This window comes from Mastacembelus armatus, chromosome 11, assembly GCF_900324485.2.
Source record: "Mastacembelus armatus chromosome 11, fMasArm1.2, whole genome shotgun sequence".
In the NCBI taxonomy this organism is placed as follows: Eukaryota; Metazoa; Chordata; class Actinopteri; order Synbranchiformes; family Mastacembelidae; genus Mastacembelus; species Mastacembelus armatus.
In genome coordinates, this window is record NC_046643.1 from 11,652,534 (window position 1) to 11,672,739 (window position 20,206).

Genomic DNA, 20,206 nt, shown 5'->3' on the forward strand with positions numbered 1-20,206 from the left:
TTTGGTTGCATATTTAACTTCTTAGTGTCTGTAAGGATGTGAGAGTGCGAATTGGTGAGAGCACACCTGTGTGTCTGTTTGTAAATGTGTGTCTGCATATAATGTGTGATATGGTTAAATTCACAAACATAAAGCTGCAGCTGTGCCACGATACACAATCCTCGCACAGCTGTGAATTATTATGGGGACAATTTAATAGTGCCAAAGAGGAAAAAGCAAATTAAGATCATACTTTTGCTGTACTAATAAAGTGTAAAAAAAAAAAAAAATACTGTGCCTTCAGTCCATTCCCATTAATTTCCAAATAAACATGTCATCTTCCTACAAGTCTGATACTAGTACCCAGAGTAGCAGCTTTATGCTCTTCACTCCTAAATGGGTAGTCGAGGTGCAGACAGACCCAAGGGTCCCACTCAAATGCTAAAGGAGAAGGGGCTTTTCTCTCACTAAAGCATCCTCAAACTAACATCTAGCATCTAGGCAGTAATTTGTCCTCTCACAGGGGAGGCATAAAAACCAGAACCCCAAATTCTTTGCAGTTATGGAAAAAGTGAAGAGAGAACAAAAGAGCCAAAATACTTTATCTCCCCCTCTAACTGAAAGTTATTACATTTTCTGAATGGTATGACTTTCTAATGGTTAGCATATGTGGATATGTGTGCACAGAGAGAGAGCAGTAGTTGAGGCTCAGTTAATAGCACAAACAGAGGGGGAACTGGGAACCCTTGGCTTATAAAGGATACTTGTTTCCCTGCCGCACCGAAAACCAGATGTTGATAAAGAGACATAGGGGGAGGAGAGAAGACAGATGGGCAAGAAATTACCATCACTTGGGCCAAACATCTTGAAACATCTGCAAAAAAATTTCAGACCTTACAAGGAAAGATGGATTTATGCTCCCTCTCGGATTTTTATTGTTCCATGAGAGCCCTTCTCCCTCCTCTGCTCAGCGCCTACCCTTCAGTGTACTCTCAGTGTGGACTAAAGAGTTTTGCTGTAATCTGGAGCTGTTTAAATTCTGGAAAAATGTTCAGATTCTTCCACAAATGGCTTTATCGTGTAGAGAAGACAAACACGTCCATACACTGTATGAACCATAAAACTTCAGAGAGTGCTGCGGTACCAAGTCTGCACGAGTCCACTATCAAACCAACTAACTCGATATGAAACACTATAAATGTCAAGGTACACCAGTGTGCAGTCGTGTGTAGACATCCTGCACATGTGGGGTCAAAAAATGATTCATATCATATTTCTAAAAGTGGAGTTTGGTTACCATGGCAACACATCATCTATGCTACTATGAAACGTGCAGCTGAGGATGACATGTCCATATGGTGAGAGTACAACAGAGGGGAGGAACAGATGCTTTGATTAAAGGGCTGTCAATTGCAAATCCATAAGAGCAGTTGAGGTCACGAACATATATCAGATGAGACTGCGTACATGGAGGCAGCCATACATATAGACATATTTTTATAGGTAGATTGATATATAAACGTAGTTCTTAAGCCTATCCATCTCTGTTCATACTAAAGTCTGTCTCTCCCAATTCTAATGTTTTCTGTCGGTAACACACACATTCACTCATACACATTCGAGGAGAAGCAGCTATTGAGATCTCTATCCATCGATACACAGCTACAGCCTCACACCTAATCCCCTTGTCCGACTGAATTGCAACAGCTTTCTTTACTCAACCATTTTCACCCAGAAAACCAGGTCTATTTTTTATCTCTTTTGAGAGAAACCCAGTGAGTGCCGCTATTCTGAGCATAATCTTTTTCTGAAGGTGGAAATGCCATCAAATATCATTTTTGTTGAGATAAAATGGACTGCTATTTTGTTCCTGGTGTAGACTGTATCAACTGTGACTATACAAACACTTAGCGGGGTGGCTAGTAACAATTCAGACTATTAAAGACTTGTTGGGAATGAGTAGGGCCATGCAGGGAGGGAAATGCTGTGGACAGGATGCACTAGAAGTTAAACAAAATGGGGCTTTTACTTGGCCCCATTTTGTGAAAATGGACCAGCTCCTTCCATTTCTTTATGTAACCCCCACAGTTTCCTCTGTCACTCTACCTCTCTCTCTCTCCCTCTCTCTCTCTGAACCAATTTCTAAAATAGCCCTTCCTTGAAATAATTGACACTCTGCATTTATCATTTGAGGCACCTGCTGTTGGTTTGACAACAAGACAATCGGATGGAGCGAGCGACCGTCGTCCCATTGTCCCATCTCCTTGTCTGTCTGTGACACTAACTGACAACAGCTGGAAGCCCTCTCTTCCTACAATACCCATCATGCAAGTCAAATTCAACCACAAAAGAAAGGGGCCTCATTATTTGGCTGCAGTGGTGTGATTTTAACCAGCAAAGAAAGGAAACAATGTTTTAGTTGTGTCTGCTGATGGTAGATAAAAGGCTTGGAGAAACTGGAAGTCCTAAAACAGCAGAGTCTGCTCTGCAGTCGTCCAGTGTTTTATTATGAATATTAAAGAAACACTTAAACGCAGATGTGTGTTGGTTGTTTTCACCTACTCACACATACACAACACACACATGGGTGGAGACATCCACAATATGTGAACTCACACACATGCACACATCTCTGAACACAGCCTCCTCCATCCCCATCTCGTCTTCTCTCTCTAGCTGTAATTGACTGAACACATCAATACTCGCAGGGAAAAAAACAGAGGGTCCACTGTCTGCATTTATTGATCCACGCTTCTCTCTTTCTCTCTCCCCCTGTCTGCTGATCTTAATTACACTTCTTTTTACCAGGCTGGCCAGGGCTTCACTCCAGCGGCTGCCCTTTTCATAAAGTGGACCGTCCAAATCCATACGTCAAAATTAATGAGAACACAGCTGTAAATCAAATATTGGGGTACCCGTGCTGATAAGCCAGGGGGGTGAACATAAATGATGTCTTTTAAAAAATGAAAGAGAAGGGTATACAGAGAATCATTTCCACATGTTCATACAGGTCAACATTAACAAAGTAGAATTTTTATGGAGGAAGCGACCTTGGTTTAGGTGATTAAAACCACTAAAGCGTGACAGTGCTGAGGTGAGGTTTCTCGCCACCCTCGCTCTCCCTCTTTCTAGTCTGCTTCCTCTTTCTTTGTGTCTCTCTGTCAATTTGTCTGATTTTCTGCCTGCCTGTTGGTTTGTTTTAAGAGCTGTCTGTCTGCGCCCACCCCTCCACCTCTCTCTCTCACAGACACGCACACGCACAAGGACAAAAACGACTTTTACGGTCAGGTTTTATGGACTGGTAGCAAAGCAGGCCGGTCCATTCTTCAGCAATTGTCCTCTCGTGAACTAGGGAGGAAAAAAGCTCCTAATCGCACAGTTTCACTGCTCATACTCACCATCAATCAAACCTGTCTGTGTGTCCTCAGCATTTGAGTGCGTATATGTATGTATGTGTGTGTGTGTGTGTGTGTGTGTGTGTGAGCATGCTCCCACCTTCCAACATCCCAGCCCTCTCATGAATCACAAAACAAAAGCTATTAAGAGTTGGCAGTGCAGTCATCTGTTTCCATATATCCTCACACAAGGAAACACACGTTTCCTTTTCATACCAACCTTCACAAAAGACATGTAAACACACACACACACGTGAACATATACGACCACACACATAAACACTTCTTCCTTTCCCTTCAAATGTCTAATCTTTAAATGTAAATTGGGTGACAGGTGAATATTGAGGAGGTGAGCGATAACGGTTAACATCTTCACTCAGCCACATTATCACTGCTCCACATCACTAAGAAGTGCCTATTCAATACCACTACCTTTGGCAGAGTGCAGAGAGAGACACACTTTTTGTGTGTGTCCTTTTGTGTTCATTAGACATACTGTATAGACACCTGCATGCGCGCTTACGCTCACACACACAGTCCTAGAATCACATCCAGCGGCTTATCTTTTGGAAGAAGAAAAGGGGTTTGTCAGGATGGCACATTGTATGTATGTGTGTGAGTGTGTGTGTGTGCGTGTGTGTGTGTGTGTGTGTGTGTGTGTGTGTGTGTGTGTGTGTGTGTGTGTGCGTGTGTGTGTGTGTGAGAGGGGAAGGCAATGTGCATTAGGGCGATTACAATATCAGCCGACTCCAGATGGAGGCAGGAAAATAAACAGTGGGAGAGAGAAAGAGAGCGAGCAAGGGGACAAACATCATGAGGAGCCTAAGAGAGATTCTATAAGTGTGTGTGTGTGTGTGGCAGTCTGCCTATGTGTGATACAGTTAGAGAAAGTGAAGTTAATTAGCAACTCTATCCCAGTCTATATACAAAGCACTGAGAGAGTAGTGTGTGTGAAAGGGTGTGTTCATGTCGTCCTTCATGTCTGTCACTCTCAATGTGTGTTTAGCCCAAGGATCCCAAGCTGCCGTAGCTACAGTTAGCCACTACTTAAACAACTGAGGAACTACATTTCCCAGCTGGCTGTCTTTAATGACACGGCTTGTGAGGCTGTTTCAATGTCACCAAAAAAGAAGGAAGAAGAAATAGTTGGATTTGGTCATACTCACAAACTGAACTCTGATTAACATGATTTCCTACTTGTTCTTTAAATGGCTTGTGTAAAATCTTGTGAAAAATTTACTGCATCCATGAAACTTGATGAATTGTCAGACTCAGCCCTATTGGCCTCTTCCTCACTTGCCTTATAAGTCTCACATTATCTGGAGTAAAAACACGAACAACGCCAATAAAATCGGTTTGTAGCTCTCACTGTTGACTTTGACATTAAATAAGGGCCTATAAAGGCCAACTCACAACTACAATAAAACAAAGAGCTCCTGCTTTTGTGAACATGGGAACACATGCACTAACACAGAGTACACAACACAGTAATGCATACACAAACACACACACACACACACACACACACACACACACATACCTGCAAATCCTTTTATATCAGTGCTGCTCTTTCATGGGTGATGAAATTCAATAAGCAGTGAAGAGAACTGCCCTCTCGCTGATAACCATCAATGGGCCTATCGATCTACTATGGCATGTGTGCGTATGTATGTGTGTGCACGCACACACGCACGCACACACACACACACACACACACACACACACACACACACACACACGCACACATATATACACACACACTGATTTCATCTATAATTCACTCTGGGACTCGGTAACAGATGGCTGTGAATAATCAGCACAGATCTATACATCTTGAAGGAGTGCACGGAACAGTGGTTTTAGTATTCAAAGCTGATGTACACCCTCAGACTGCAAAGCTTCAAATGCAACCTGTACCTACTTCCAAACACCCCACCATCTCTATCTTTATATATATTTCATATAGAGCTGTATTTCTGAGGTCAATGTCTTTTGAGGATGAAAAAAAAAAAGGACTCATCTTTTTACATTTTACAAGGGAGACAGCAACAAACCTTCCAGACTAGACTCAGCTCCTGGACATTTCAGTTTGGTGACATTTCCATTAGCCGACCGAATGCACCAAGAAAGCTCACTTAGTGAATTATATAACAACCAAAACCGTTCAGCTCCTTAGAGCATACCGCAGTTACAGTATACAATATAGCATAGCCAGTTAAGACCGTATTAATGTCTATTTCAACTAATCTACTGAATATTTTTCTCCATTAACTATGCCTTCTACAGGATATTAAAACAGTGAAAAATGCCAACGACAATGTCTCCAAGCCCACAGAAATATCTGCGGTCTGTTAAATGTATTCAATGAAGCTGGTAGAGTCTGAATTTAAAATGACAAGTCCCATTTGCCAAGCAAAAGATGTGTCTTGCTGATCATTTCAGGCAATCCCAAATTGGCTCAATTAAAACCAAATGAGCATACTGAAACATTACAGCTGATGCAATTTTTCTGGGAAACATGGTGCATCACACCCAAGTCATTTGAATAAACAAGCTTCAAGTGGGAGAATATTTAGGATTTATCTTTAGGATTTATCAAAGTAGAAACAGAAAGTCAAGAAGCTGATACAGAAATACAGAACGCGGGGGGGGGGGGGGGGGGGGGGGGGGGGGTTCTGGGGGGGTTCAAGATGTAGTCAGCATGTTAACTCTGTTGAGTCATCACCATTTATTCACGGTATAGTAAACCCGGATCGCATCCAAATGTCTTGTGTGTCATACTTAAAAGAAGAGTTTTGTAATTTCGTCGCAGTGTTTGGAGCCTCAGTGTGACTCTGTGCTAAAGGGGAAAGCAGAGTTTTTTTGTTGTTGTTGTTGTTATTTGAGGCCATGATCTAGAAGCTGCAAGATAAACAAGCTGTTACTGCAGCTGTAGTTTGCATCATAAAGGGGAAAAAAAAGATGCACATAATCAAACCAAAGTGACCGCATGTGTGCATGTGTGTCATCTGTACACCACGTTGTCTCACTGTGCAGGCGACACACGCTGTGTTTTTCAGCATCACTTGTTCAACCTGCCAGCCTGTGCCTGTGTGTTATGTGTGAAGGCGAGAATAAAATGGCTGCCATCATTTCTGCAAGGCCACGTCTGTGTCTGTGAGCAGCGGTCTGATGCATTTGACCCTATAGCCTGAGAGCTGGGAGGAAGGGGAGTGGGGGTGGTGGTGGACAGGTGGGGTGTGGTGTGTGTGTGTGTGTGTGTGTTGGGGGGGGGGGGGGGGGGGGGGGCTGACAGTGAGGAACAGGTGTGAGGCAGGCTGGTGGCTCTGCAGATGGCCCCTGGAAGTGCTATCTAATGCTGCATAGCCCACCGCAAAGTTAGCAGCTAACGTTAATACGAGCCTGTTTATACAGTGTGCACAGTTTAGTGCACATGGCTGCACCAATACACACACACACACAAACAGTGATAACCTGCAAACAGCACTTATCACTCACTCTCCTCTCATCACCAGCCTTGTTTACCTTTCATTTACTCCATCTCTCTCTCTCTGTCTCTCCCTTTATCTCTGTAAACACACACTCCAGGTAATAGTCTTTTCAGTCAAGTCCTACTTTAATGGAAATCCCAATGTTTCAAGAATAGAAAAGAAAAAACAGCAGATGAAACTATGGCCAGGGTAACCAATTGGAACAGCATCGCCCCTGGAGTAACTAATAACAAAAATACAAACAATAAATAATCACAAAAATTATTTTAAAACGTGATCATACTGAATCTGCAATTGGATCAGTAAAATTAACCAGAGACCACATATGGATCATAGCAGTAAAATTAAATAAGAGCACTAATTACAGTAGACGGTTTAAAATACTGATTTAGGTGGTATATCCTACATTCTAAGTATAAATTGCTCATAAATAATTCATTTCCGTTCTACCTACATTTAACTCAGCTCAGACCACAACTGCAGTGGATCTCGCGTTTAACATCCACCCTCTCGATGCCCACAAAGCTTTGCATGGGTCTACTTGGCATGCGTAAAAAATGTCCAGAGTCCTGTGGGTTTCCAGAAGAGATTTTCCTCCCTCTCTAATTCGAGTCGTGAGAACAGCATCAACAGCAAGCTGCGCCCCAGCAGCCTCCATCCTAACCAGCATGTCTGCTCCTTCCCCAGCTGGGGTAAAAGGTTTCCACTGGAGTAAAATATAGCTAACCAGAGCCTTTTAATTTCAACCCTACGCCACTCCATTAAAAAACGAAAACGAAAGAATGCGTTTTGGGTTTTTTTTTCTCTTTTGTTTTTTTTTTCTTTTCTTTTTTGCGCTCTTACGGTTAAGTGCTGATGACAAACTCGCAGCGGGTGGAGATGGAAACTTCACATGGATTTGAGAAGATGCTTTTGACAGGTCTGACGGGGCTCCGGACGATGTTTTCAAATGCAAAAACTCTAAAATACAAAGTCTCTCCAAATTCTTTCCAGACCGGCCGAGCAGGGAGGAGAGCAGAGGAGAAGCTGGAGCGGCTCTAAACAAAACAGAAGCTGCATCCAAAAATCTTTCCACTAAAACCTGAAACATCAACAACTATAATTTCACAGAACAGAATGATTTTCTCTTTTCTTTCTGGAACTACTTAACATTTGTGCTCCAGTTTGAGGAGATTCTATTTATTGAGTGAGAAGGCACCGGATGCCTAATGAGTGAATTCAGTGTTAACTTTAGTCTTTCATTTAAAACCCTCCATGCTCTCAGGGCTGCGTGGCGCACTACTGTCTGAGGAAGTTCCGATACACGCCTCACTATTGAACTGATAAGCCGCGTCTTTTCTGGGAATTGTCAGCTGATGTGCGGGCGACTTCTCTTTCAGAAAGGGGGTCATAACAGATCTCCAAACTTGGTCCAATAACCAGAAAGTTGCCTGAGAAAACTCTCCATCCTGGTGCATCAATTGATTTCTGCGTTTTAGGGAGACAGTGGCAGCTGCAGGTTGATGGTCCCTATTTAAACAAGCTGGACCGGTCATTACAGCTAATGCTCCTTCTGATAACACAAAAATGAATCGCTTATGGATTTGTCTTCAGAAGTGTCCTATGGGTTAAATGGTTAAGCGGAATTTTCTAATTTTCTTCGGCTGTGTGTCAACAATTTAATGTCAGGATCTCCAACTTAAATGTCCCTACAGGCAGTGAATTAATAACAAAAACATATTCTTCCTCCTTATCTCCGTTTTGAATTCAATTCTGGAGCCTAACCAAACACTATCTTACTGTTACGCGCAACACAGACACGTACCGATCGCTCCTGCAATAGATTTGTCATCGCGGATCATCTCGGACAATGAAGTCATATTCAGATATTTTATAAATACTTCCAGAACTAATGACATTGTTGGATTTGATATTTACAAGGCACAGCAGCAACAGGATTTCAGAGCACTGCACAGTTTGCTTAATTCACATTAAATAACGAAACAGCAGAAACCAAAAAATGTGGAAATCTACAGTGGGGCAGCAGATATCTGTGTGCTTTTTAATGTGGTGCACATGTGGGCGCAGGACACGCAGCCAATGCGTAATTGGGGGGAAAATATTCCAAATAATAGAGCAGAGGCTACTTACACTGAAAAGAGGCAGAAATTCCCACCATGCGGTACGTTGATGTAAGAGGGCTAAATAATTTCCAGTCTTTCTGACTCCGCGCAAGGGTCCCCCTCGATGATCCGCTCGTATCGGGAAGACGAACGCGACAGAGTCCGGCCAGCTCTCAGGGCACTGGCTGTATACTTCCAGCAGATCAAAACGTGGTTTTCAAACTCCGACAAAAGAACAAGGGCAGGTAACGCAATAAGTGGTCAGTCACTGGAGATACTCAGAACGAGAGAGCCGGGAGTCTTGTAAAAGCACAGAGGAATAGAAGGAGGAGAGAGGAGAAAGAGATGGAGAAGAGGATGCGACAGTGCGCAGGGCACCCGTCAGATTTCTTTTTTTTTTTTTACCCGTCTTTGCACTTCCTCCAAAATCCGTTAAAGGTTGAGTCGGTCGAGATTATAGAAAAGTTTTTTTTTTAAATATGAGAAAAATGAATGCACACACCCTCGTTCTCGTTGCTCCGTGTTTTCTGCTTCTCCGCCGGCGTGGGGAAGAGGAGTAGCAGTACTCTGCCTCCAGTCGGCGGTGCGCAGCAGAGCCAGGTGGCGATGGGCGGGACTGAAGCGCTGCTGAGAAGGAGGGGGAGGCGACTGGGGCAGCAGCCAGCATCTGTGTGCTCTAAAACAGGTTGGGAAAAGTAGGGTCAGGTCAAGTCGAAGTGTTTTCTACTGTATCACTGGTTCCCGAAGCTTTTTCATACCAATGGCTCCCACGCAGACTAAACCGCGTCTTTTTACCTTTTTTTTTTTACCCAAGGGAATAAGAAAACGTGTATACGAGTCACATAATATTTGGTCAAGAGGGATAAGTTTATGTTTTTTTTTGTTTGTTTTTTTTAAGGTGGTCTTAAAACAGTACTTCCATGTCCATATGTTCATTAAAAGCATCATTAGTCGTAATTGTTTCTCCTGTGTATATGGTGATACGGTTCTTTCCTAGTGCCCCTCCAATGGAAGTGATGGAGGACAAAATCTGCAGTCTGCCTTCTGTCCAAAAAAACAAAATGCATTCTGAAGTTCAGCAAAAGATAAAATCAGACTTCAGCAGTCTGAGTTACACACTAGTGGCTTTCTAACAAAGGAGTGCAGTATTTATGAGCATCAAACTCCCTGTTTTTGTGTTGCTCTCCATTCACTGTAGAATTACTGTGTGTCCATCTGCCTGCTTTAATCAACGTTTTTAATATCTAGGATATATTTTAAAAATGAAATGAAACAACAGACGACAAAACTAAAAGCTGAAATGAGCAAAATGTTTTATGCTTTACTGTGGTGGCAAAGTTACTGCATAGAAAATGCAGCTGAAAAAGGTTCAGTGAATAAATCACGATGTATACTCTAGGAAGCCTGTGACATAAACATCCATTAAAGTTTCCATTAAAAAGATGAAAATGATTTTGATCTGTGTGAACTGATGAGGAGAGTGTGAAGACATGAAACAACCTTAAACACAACATTTCCGTCATGTTTACCACATCATTACTGTCTGACACACATTTGAAAATAGTCGCTGATTTACTGCTGACGGTGGAAATGATTCATGAGTGGTTCTCTTTTGGCCAGTATGTGCAGGAACAACATCTACAATAACCAATAGCCCTTCCAGTGTACACTTGAGTTAAAAAAAAAAAAAGACTTCAAAAAATGCGATACTATCCTTTAAGTCTCCATTTGTCTTATGTGGGGAGTTATTCATCATTACAATAAAACCAGTGGTCAAAATTAATGTCTGCCTATTCGGCTACATAAAATAAATTAGTTTTTGGAGTGTCCTCGGGGACCCCAGTGGTCCTTGGACCTTGCTTTGAGAACCACTTCCATAGACAGCAGTGGAGTGTCATGGACAAGAGCCAGCCAGCTGTGTGGTTGAAGCGCTGCTTCACTGTTTTGTGTGGGGGTGTGTGGAAAAAAAAAGTAGGACTTTTTGATGCATGTCTACACTTATGCACACACACACACACACACACACACACACACACACACAGAGTATCTCTAGCTTTCCCTTAGCTGAAAAAGGCACAGACAGGCTGGCCTGCAGTAACCTAAGGCAAACACTTTCCCCAGACCATCTGGAAGTCATCTTGCCTGCAGAGCCAGAAAGCACAGAGCAGAAGCTACATTTACAACTCGGTGATAACAACTGGTCCACTTGAACTGCATGGTTGAACAAGTCATGCACCATAGCCCGTTCATAACATCTCATAAAGCAATCTACTCTCTTCTATTCTGTTTTTAATACCTAGATACTTGTAGGTCTTTTGGCCCAAAGAAATTAACACTATGGTGGTGTTATGAACAATGGCTAAACTTCAATGAATCACAAGACATGCCCTTTCTGAATGTTTAACCTGCTCGTCTGATGACACATTTTCATGACAATAACCATAACGCCAAATTTCCAGGCTATATCAATGTTATGCCTCAAAATATTATCCTATTCAGTGTGTTTTACTGGCAAGAATGAATAGGTTTTTTTTTACATGCACTTCATCCCACTTTTGGAGTGTTAAGGTTACTGCTTTTGTTTGTCATGTACTGTATGTTCAACATCCACTGAATTGTTAGAGTACCATGAACATGGAGCTCATTGTTCCCTCACTGCCTGTCTCTGCAGGGAAAAGATGATGCCATTAATGGCAATTGTTTGCAACAGTGCCATTGTGCATTTCTCCCTCTCGCTTCATCTTTTTCTCTCTCTCATCTCTCTCTTGTCATCTGGAGTGCTTCAGCTGTGGGTTGCATTGTGTTCTCAAAGGGAATATGGATAGATACAGTATCTGGCACTTTCACAAGCGCAGAGCAAGGACTCTGTGCTCTATTTCCATTTTGCAGTCTGGGTCCTTTTGTCAATCTCTGACAAAGGTAATTGGTTATGCAGGATATGTGTGCATAGATACAGGGAGAGAAGGTGACGGATAGAAAGGGAAGGAGGGAACACTGAATGATAAAAAGACGAAAAATTGAGACATGACTCATGATAAAATGAAGGTAGAAGTGAACTTTGTGGTGAGTACACGTCTGAGGAACAAGACGACTTTGAATAACGTAAGAACGGTCAGGTTAGGTGCAGAAGTAGACTTAAACTGAGCAACCAAATGTGGCCAGAAAAACTGTCTCTGAGGATGGCGTCACTCCTCACCTATTTGCGTCCTCTGGTTTGTTCCCAGAGAGCATGTTCTCTCATGACAATCACAGCGAAACATCTTGACGGCCGGAGGCACAAGGATAGGCGTTGAGGAAACCTGCAAGGGAAAACAGAATAGGGCAATGATCCGTGTGTGTGTGTGTGTTTGTGTGTCCTGTGATAACGGTGCATGAGAGCAGGAAACACACAGTGCCTGTTTTTGCTGCAGGGGTTCCTGGAAGTCAGCCGCCCAGTGCGATAGGCGACATGTGCGCACACACACACACGCGCACATGTGTGCGCGCGCGCGCACACACACACACACACACACACACACACACGCATGAGGACGCACAAACATACACACACAGGATACCTCGCCTCTGAAAGGGAAAAACATGCTGTGTCTGATACATGTGCACATAGACAAGCAGACTTCCTGCATTTTCCCACCTACTGGGCGGCCACCTGTAACACTGTCTCTCTCTCTCTCTCTCTCTCTCTCTCTCTCTCTCTCTCTCACTTACACACACACACTCACAAACAAACTCATATCATATTCACAGAGACAAAGACAGAATGATACAAATATAAGTTGGGAGTTGACAGTAAACAAGTGCCATTCAAACCCCTGTAATTATCTGCCACTGGATCAGCAGTGCTTGAGGCCAAGCAGCCTGCCATTCACATTTCCAACACCACTCATGACAAAAGCAACACAATAAAGAGAGAGAGCTAATGTAAAGTAACAGCATTAATGCTGTCAGGGGTATTCTCCTGAGAGCTAATCCTTATTAATAAAGGTACCTGGATATGAATCCCGGTAACAACATGCAAAATAAGACATAAGGTGGATGACCTTTGACATGAGTGTAATCAGCAGAGTAACACTGATAAGGGCCTGTGATGTGAACCTTCATGAATGTGACTGGCTGTTACTTGTCGTGCAGCTGTGAATGAGTCACTGTGAAGCATACTGGAAAGAGCTTCAGGACTCTGCCTGAGCCAATGCTATGCTTCAAGAAAGTGTTGATACATCTGTCCCTCCCAGCTAAATCCATATTTAAACCTTTGACTCTTGGAAATTATGTTTACAGTGGAATATATGATAGGATAAGGGAAACGCCTCAGTAATAGAGGCATACAATAGCTGTTTTGCAGATCTGTGATAACTTTTTGTTAACCATTATTATGATCTTTCTCTAACCTTGACCAAGCTCTTTTGTTGCCCAACCCTAATCATATCTTAGCCATAGTTTACAGTACATGCCAACTATGACCTTTCCCTAATCTTAATCAAAGGGTCGGTGCTCTATAAGGACATTAAACAAATCCAGGTTTTTGCAGAATTGGCCACTATTGACTCTCTCGTCTAGTATAGTGAAGCATGTCTTACAACGACTACAGTCCAGTTTACTATGAGACTGGATGAAGTTTTTACACATCACACCAATTAGTTCACGTTGTGTAAATGTATTTCTGAAATAGAGGAAATTAATTTCCGTTCATTTATGAATAAAAAATTCCTTTGCGGCTTTAATTACAGCAGACACCTCATTCACAACAGAAATTTGAGGTGCACAAGCAAGTAAATTTTTTAAGAGAAAAATGTTCAAGGTAACTGTAACTTTTCGAGCTGTTCTCAAGTGATTCAGCAGAGATTGAACACTTATACTAAACTGAATGTGTGATAGAAAAAAAAAAAAGTAGTACTGACAAAGACGAGGAGTGTTATTCTGCCAAGGGTAAAATGTGGGTGTTATTGAATGTCCTCACAAGGCTAATTGGTCGAAAGAGATGGATTTTGTTAACTGCCTCAAATGTAATATCTGAAATATTTGAGTGCATTTTGTTTAACTTGAGATGCAGGGCATGACTTCTATTGAGCTTTTTATACGCGCGCACACACGCACGTGCGCGCACACACACGCGCGCGCGCGCACACACACACAAATGCAATACCGACAATTAAAAAATAATCAAATATTTAAACACCACATGCCACACATGTTATTGTACAACTATTTGTGAAAGTCTTAAAAGCAAAAACAAAATCTTTAACCTCCCTATGATAGAGATGGAGAGGGATTGTGTGAGGGTGGAACTGAGACAGAGCTGCATGATGGGATAGCAGCTGCAGTGCAGCATCTTATGCAGGTACAATGTCTGGAGAGGGATCTCACTCACTCACTGGGGTATTATGGAATTCAACCCACCGTCTGGTTCGTGGCAAAGGAGAAGAACTAAGTGGGCGAAAACTGACAGCTTTGCCTTCTTCCACGAGAATGCCAATGAGTTTCTCCAACTTCCAGAGAACACTGGCTAAATATCCTGACAGCATGCAAACATGTCAGACAGTGACTTTCAATTCACATTGCAGATAATGATGTCTTATTATGTCATGCCATATTACAGGACAAACTCTGCTTTAACAGTTGTCGTTTTAACGAATGTTCCTTTTCCATTGTAAAAGCAGAGAAAAAAAGTAATAGGGATATCCCAAAAGTACTGTCTTTGTGCACATGAAATCCAAAAACTGCAGATATATATACAGACTTATATATATATATATATATATATATATATATATATCTGCAGTTTTTGGATTTCATGTGCACAAAGATATATATATATGTATATATATATATATATATATATATAAATATATAAGTCTGTCAATGCATCCCTGCTGGGGCCTGGAGGGTCCCACAATCCTTTGAGGTGCTACATTTTTTCCATGTGCATTTGATGTGAACATGTGAAAAACACATCTCCCCCACTTGCTTGCCACCATACCGCCTCTCTCTTCCAATCCCTCTCCTCCGCTCCTCATCACTCCCGTGTTCCCTCTGGTCGTCGAAAGAAAAAAAAGTTTCAAGCATGTTCAGTTGCTTTCCTTGTCAGTCAGTCAGACAGAAAAGTCTGTTTTTGTCGAAGTGAGCCAAAGCTCTGAAAGTTGTGTCCTGATTTTAAACTGGAGATGATAGAGTGAATTAATCTGCCAAGACAGGACCATGTTTTAACAACTGGAAATGTGTTGAAGCCAGTGACACCTTTACAACACGTATCGGGAGGGTTTTCCATTTGCGTGGGAAAATTGAGAAGCCAGATATACTTTACATATCCTTTGGCTTTTATTGACACCACAGCTCACAGAGGTTTAGAAAATGAAATGCACATAGACATATATAAACATAGAACTGTACAGAAGGTCCAATCATATCCACAGTTTTCATGCAATAATGTAGCTGACTTATAAAAATGCAATCTAGTCCTTTCCTTTTCTCTGTAGGTTGTGTTCTTTGTAAATCCTACCCTTGTAGCTTCTGTTCGACAGCTGTGCTAATCCCTTTGTTATAATGTCACTCGGGTGAAGAATCGTCATCTTAGCCTCTTGAGTTTGGCGAAACAAATGTACAGTAGAATTCAACTGCTGAAACCGTTCATCAGCTCTGAAGGTAATTACCAGCAAACAGTACTGGTAATGTGTGTTTTTGACTCACTGTTTTCACTGAGTCAGGAAGACGTTTTGACTGTTTGTGTCACACAAGGACGCATTTCATGCCTTCTACTGTCATAACAACATAAGACAAAATCCTGTTGTTTTATTATGGTTTGATCACTCTTATTTTTAATTAAAGATACTTATAGCCTATATGACTCTAAACCAACTGAAATAATACCACACACCCAAAGGTATAGTTACATTACTTGTTAAACTACTTTTGCTATTTAGTCTATCACTATCTAGGGTTCTTTTAAACAACTTCAAATCCTCCACCCAAACACATCACTCTGTCACTTCTGTATATACAATAAGACGTTGCGGTCAATCGGCTGCCAGCCTACAGACTGGAGGTATTTACAGTCCATTGAGTGAAAGCTTAACATTAACCACAGTAAATGCACAGAGCACTCCTCAAGTCCTGGCTTTATAGTGAAGGTGCAGGGTCATTTAAACCAGGTGACTCCTGAATGCAGGCCTACCTGATTTTAAGAAGCCAGCTAAAACTACCTGCCAGCCCTGATTGTGTACACCCTGTCCACTGAATACACAGAATACACAATACAAAAATGATACCAACCCTCCACATCACATCACATTACTGCCTAACGGTGTTACTGGTACTAACAGGTAATGGATAAAAAAAAAATCAGTGTTAATGGATAAAAAAAAAAATCAGTGTCCTAACGGCTGCTGTCCACAAAGTGTCTAAATGAATAAGACGTTTTCCAAGGAAGCCTGTAACATTCATCAAACTTCATCAAGGTATAGAGGGAATACTCACGCCTCTGGTATTAGATTTAAAATGTTCCTACCACATGTTAGAATGAAATTATGGATTAAATTTCTCTAGGCTTTGCTTGATTGAGAACAGTAAATGTATTGTACAGACAGGGGAAAATATGATAGGAGAGATGAGGGATAGAAAGATGTTATATGGTCAGATTGTGTGCACATATAGGTAATAGTTACAAACAAATACTCTTTAACCCTGCCAGCGTACCTATGAGATTATGAAACAGTTCGTCTGTGCTTGTATGTATAATAGCTGCCAAAGTTGCTGTGGCAATGCCCATGGTCCCATCCATCATGATCACCCACCTTGCTATATCTCGCTTGCGGACCTGACTTCCCAACTTCCCCCAAATCATCGGCCAGATGGCCCTCGCCAACACTCGCCCGCTTTACACACCTGATATGAAGCCATCCGTCATCTGATAACGACCAAGCTTTGGCGGTCCCCCAGCTGGGGCCTCTGCTGCAGCACTGGGCACTGGTGGGTATCAGGGATGGGTGGTGGCGAGGTGGTGCACAGCCTGACTGCCCCTCTGATGGATTAGTGCCAGGTAGTGTGACTGGGGAGAGGTTGGGGTGTCCCCTAATAGGATTCACAGTCAACCAGTGGACCATGGAACAGGTGGAAGCAGATAGAGGGACAACGGCAAGAAAGAGAGGTGTGTGCAGGTGTAAGATGTGGTACCACACGTTGGAGCGTAATTAGAGGGATAGAAGAAATGGAAAGAGGGAGAAATGGAGGAAGAAATATTGAAATTCACCAAAATCGAGGACTTAAGACAGCAAATAAGACAAAAAGAGGTTCTGACCCAGTGTTGCTGTTATTTATAAATTACTTCTGGTTAACTGTATTGAAACAACCCATTGTCTTGGGTGCTTTTCCTATTGATTGTTAGTGTCTAATGACTTTGAATGGCACTCACAAATAATGTAATCCTGCCAACAGTGGCACCAGATTAGAAAACACCTATATAGGTAATTATGGAGGACAATTTTAAATGATACTAATATGTTTGGATGACTGGAACAAATTGGGGCAGCATGGTGGCTGAGTGGTTAACACTGTTGCTTCACAGCAAGAAGGTCGTGGGTTTGCAACCCAGCCTTTCTGTGTGGAGTTTACATGTTCCTCCTGTGCTTGTGTGGGTTTTCTCCAGGTACTCTGGTTTCCTCCCACAGTCCAAAAACATGTATGTCAGGTTGATTGGTGACTCTAAATTGCCCATAGGAGTGAGTGTGAGTGTGTGAGGTTGTTTGTCTCTATGTGGCCCTGTGATGGACTGGTGACCTGTCCAGGGTGTACCCCTGCCTTTCACCCAAAGAGAGCTGGGATAGGCTCCAGCAGATCCCTGTGACCCTGGTTAAGGAATAAGCGGGTACAGATGATGGATGGGTGGAACAAATTGAAACTGAACCCAGACACAATGGGAGGATAGAGAAGAGGAGTGGCTTGGAAGAACCGAGCATAACAGAATTTTAATGATGCTGACACAGTAAAAGTATTTTACCTAAAGCGTGAAACAAATGGGGGCAAGATTACTAAAATGACTGCCATCCACACAGTGCATTCAACTGCAAATAATGACTTTTTAAGCAGTTAGATACAATACTATACTTGTTAACAGTATCATGGTGTTAGGGTGATTGACAGGAGAAAAATGCCTTAATGGCTTCTGTTGGGCCTAATGTAGCAGTGTTTCCGACTTTACACATGCCAGTGCACAGCGAGGGAGGCTGGCAGCACAACAGTATACACAAACGCACACATACACATTTGCGTGCGCTCGCAGACATACATTTACACTGCTTCTCAGACACACACACACACACACACACACACACACACACACACACACACACACACACACACAGACACACACACTTGTGTACAGACTGGCGGTTCTCATTAATGAAGTCAGTGTGCTCTAGGCAGGCAAAACCCCTGCAGCAGTCTTCAGGACTCAGAGGAGCCATTTGTCAGTGGAAAACAATTAGCAGGGAATGAACCATTCCATTGGTTTTAATGAGTACAGCCAGGTCACTCTGCTCACAGCAGCAACATGCAAAGGTCATCAAGGGCTGAGAGCGACACACACCCAAGTCACGTTTACGCATAAGCGCAGACATGCATGTATGACCCACATAAACCACTGTTCATCCGCACCGCTTTCAATCCACAGTATGCATACACATACATGTTCACCTACTGATGTGACCACGTAGTGAAAAATGGACACACATGCATCACCATGATGGTAAGTGAAGTACTGTGTGCACAATTAGTACAGTATTCTGCCATTACAGTGTATGACCTTGGACAGTACCTATAGTATAAAGATATGTAATCCATACACCGTGTCAGTGTGGATGGTTAGCTGTGACATGGTTGCTATAGAAACAGATGGAAGAGCCATAAACCTTTATTTTCCATGTCAAAGGAGAATAAGAGCTTATGGCAAAGCATGCCAGTAATGGGAATGTGTTAATGTTGATTACCCAGTTACTGACAATATAGGATACTCCACATGCGGATCAGTTAAAATGATCAGATGGATGATGTTTGATCAAACCGTTTAATGATAAAAAAAAAAAAAGCCAAGTGCTGAGATAATGAGCTACTTATGAAGTGGTTAATCGGTTTACCTTCAGGTCAACTATGACTGACCAAAATATGCAGGACTGACTCCATATTTAACTCAATTATACTTGATCAGCAACATATTAACCAAAACAGACAACCGCCTCATTTTGTCTGAATGGATGAATGTTACAGACAAATACCAGCTCTTATGGTGCACAGTCCCATTTAGCCTATAGCTAAACATATAACAGGATAGATCAATTGTTACAGTATACCAGTTTGTTAGACCATGTGTTTATTTTATGTTGTTTGAGAAGTTATTTCTAATTTGTGGAGACAAGCGTGAATTTTCTTTTAATATGTTAGATTTTAATGTTGTGATATTAAGTCCTTTAAGTTGATGTAAAATAAATCGTATTTACATAACATAAAGAACTGATAATACCACAGGTCTCTTTCAGCAAGGAATGCAATATAACACACATCAGTGTTTTTTCCATGTATTTGTTAAAATAGATGTAGGGACAGGTTCTGTTTAATGCAACTAAATTCACTTTACATGAGGTGTATTATTTAGCATTTAGCTTACATATTAAATTGTGACTCTAATTGCTCAGAGGCACTGACCTTCAACTCTGCCCACACAAAACACGAAAAAGCGCTTTCTATCTACTGACTTTCTGTTTAATACGAGCTTTTCCTGCCCTATACGCAGACATATACATATGTATGAGTGTGGACACCAACGCTGTGGTATACTCTACACTATAGTCTACAGCCAGCAAAGACTTTTTAAATGTCTCCATCTCTTTTGCCCCACACAACATAAACCAAACACAGTTTGCACTGTAATGGCACTTCAGACCCACCGGGGAAATGCAAAGTGTTGAAGAGTTATGTACCACATAACAGGACTCCCACTGTCAGTGTGTAATAGCTTTGGTTTGACAGTGAGAGTAGTAGAGGAAGAGAAATGGAGACCACCAATGGGAACACACCAGGGTTCGTACAGTGTTCAGAGAGGTAAGGGTTGTCCAACAATATCACCACTTCACTGCCTTTAATGGGCACATTAAGTGAGCAACAGTCATTTGGCATACCCCATCCTCCACCGAAAACCAGCCGAAAAGACCTCACAATGGGTTGTGAACATTATGATAAGCAAAATAAGGCTGTG

The 20,206-nt window shown here is 42.1% G+C and overlaps 1 protein-coding gene across 11 annotated transcripts in view; it reads right to left on the reverse strand.

The window, feature by feature from the left end:
- runx1t1 (RUNX1 partner transcriptional co-repressor 1) overlaps positions 1-20,206 on the reverse strand; it is a 95,005-nt gene that overhangs the window by 45,055 nt on the left and 29,744 nt on the right. Inside the window, exon 1 of one of the 11 annotated variants that reach the window (XM_026300597.1) lies at positions 12,164-12,235. The exons of 8 other annotated variants lie outside the window; for them this stretch is intronic. In XM_026300597.1, the coding sequence (XP_026156382.1) occupies positions 12,164-12,227 (64 nt within the window). In that variant the 5' untranslated portion in view covers positions 12,228-12,235. Of the gene's footprint in view, positions 1-8,995; positions 9,729-12,163; positions 12,236-20,206 lie in introns of those variants that run through there. 2 more of the 11 variants (XM_026300604.1, XM_026300602.1) reach the window with 2 other exon arrangements.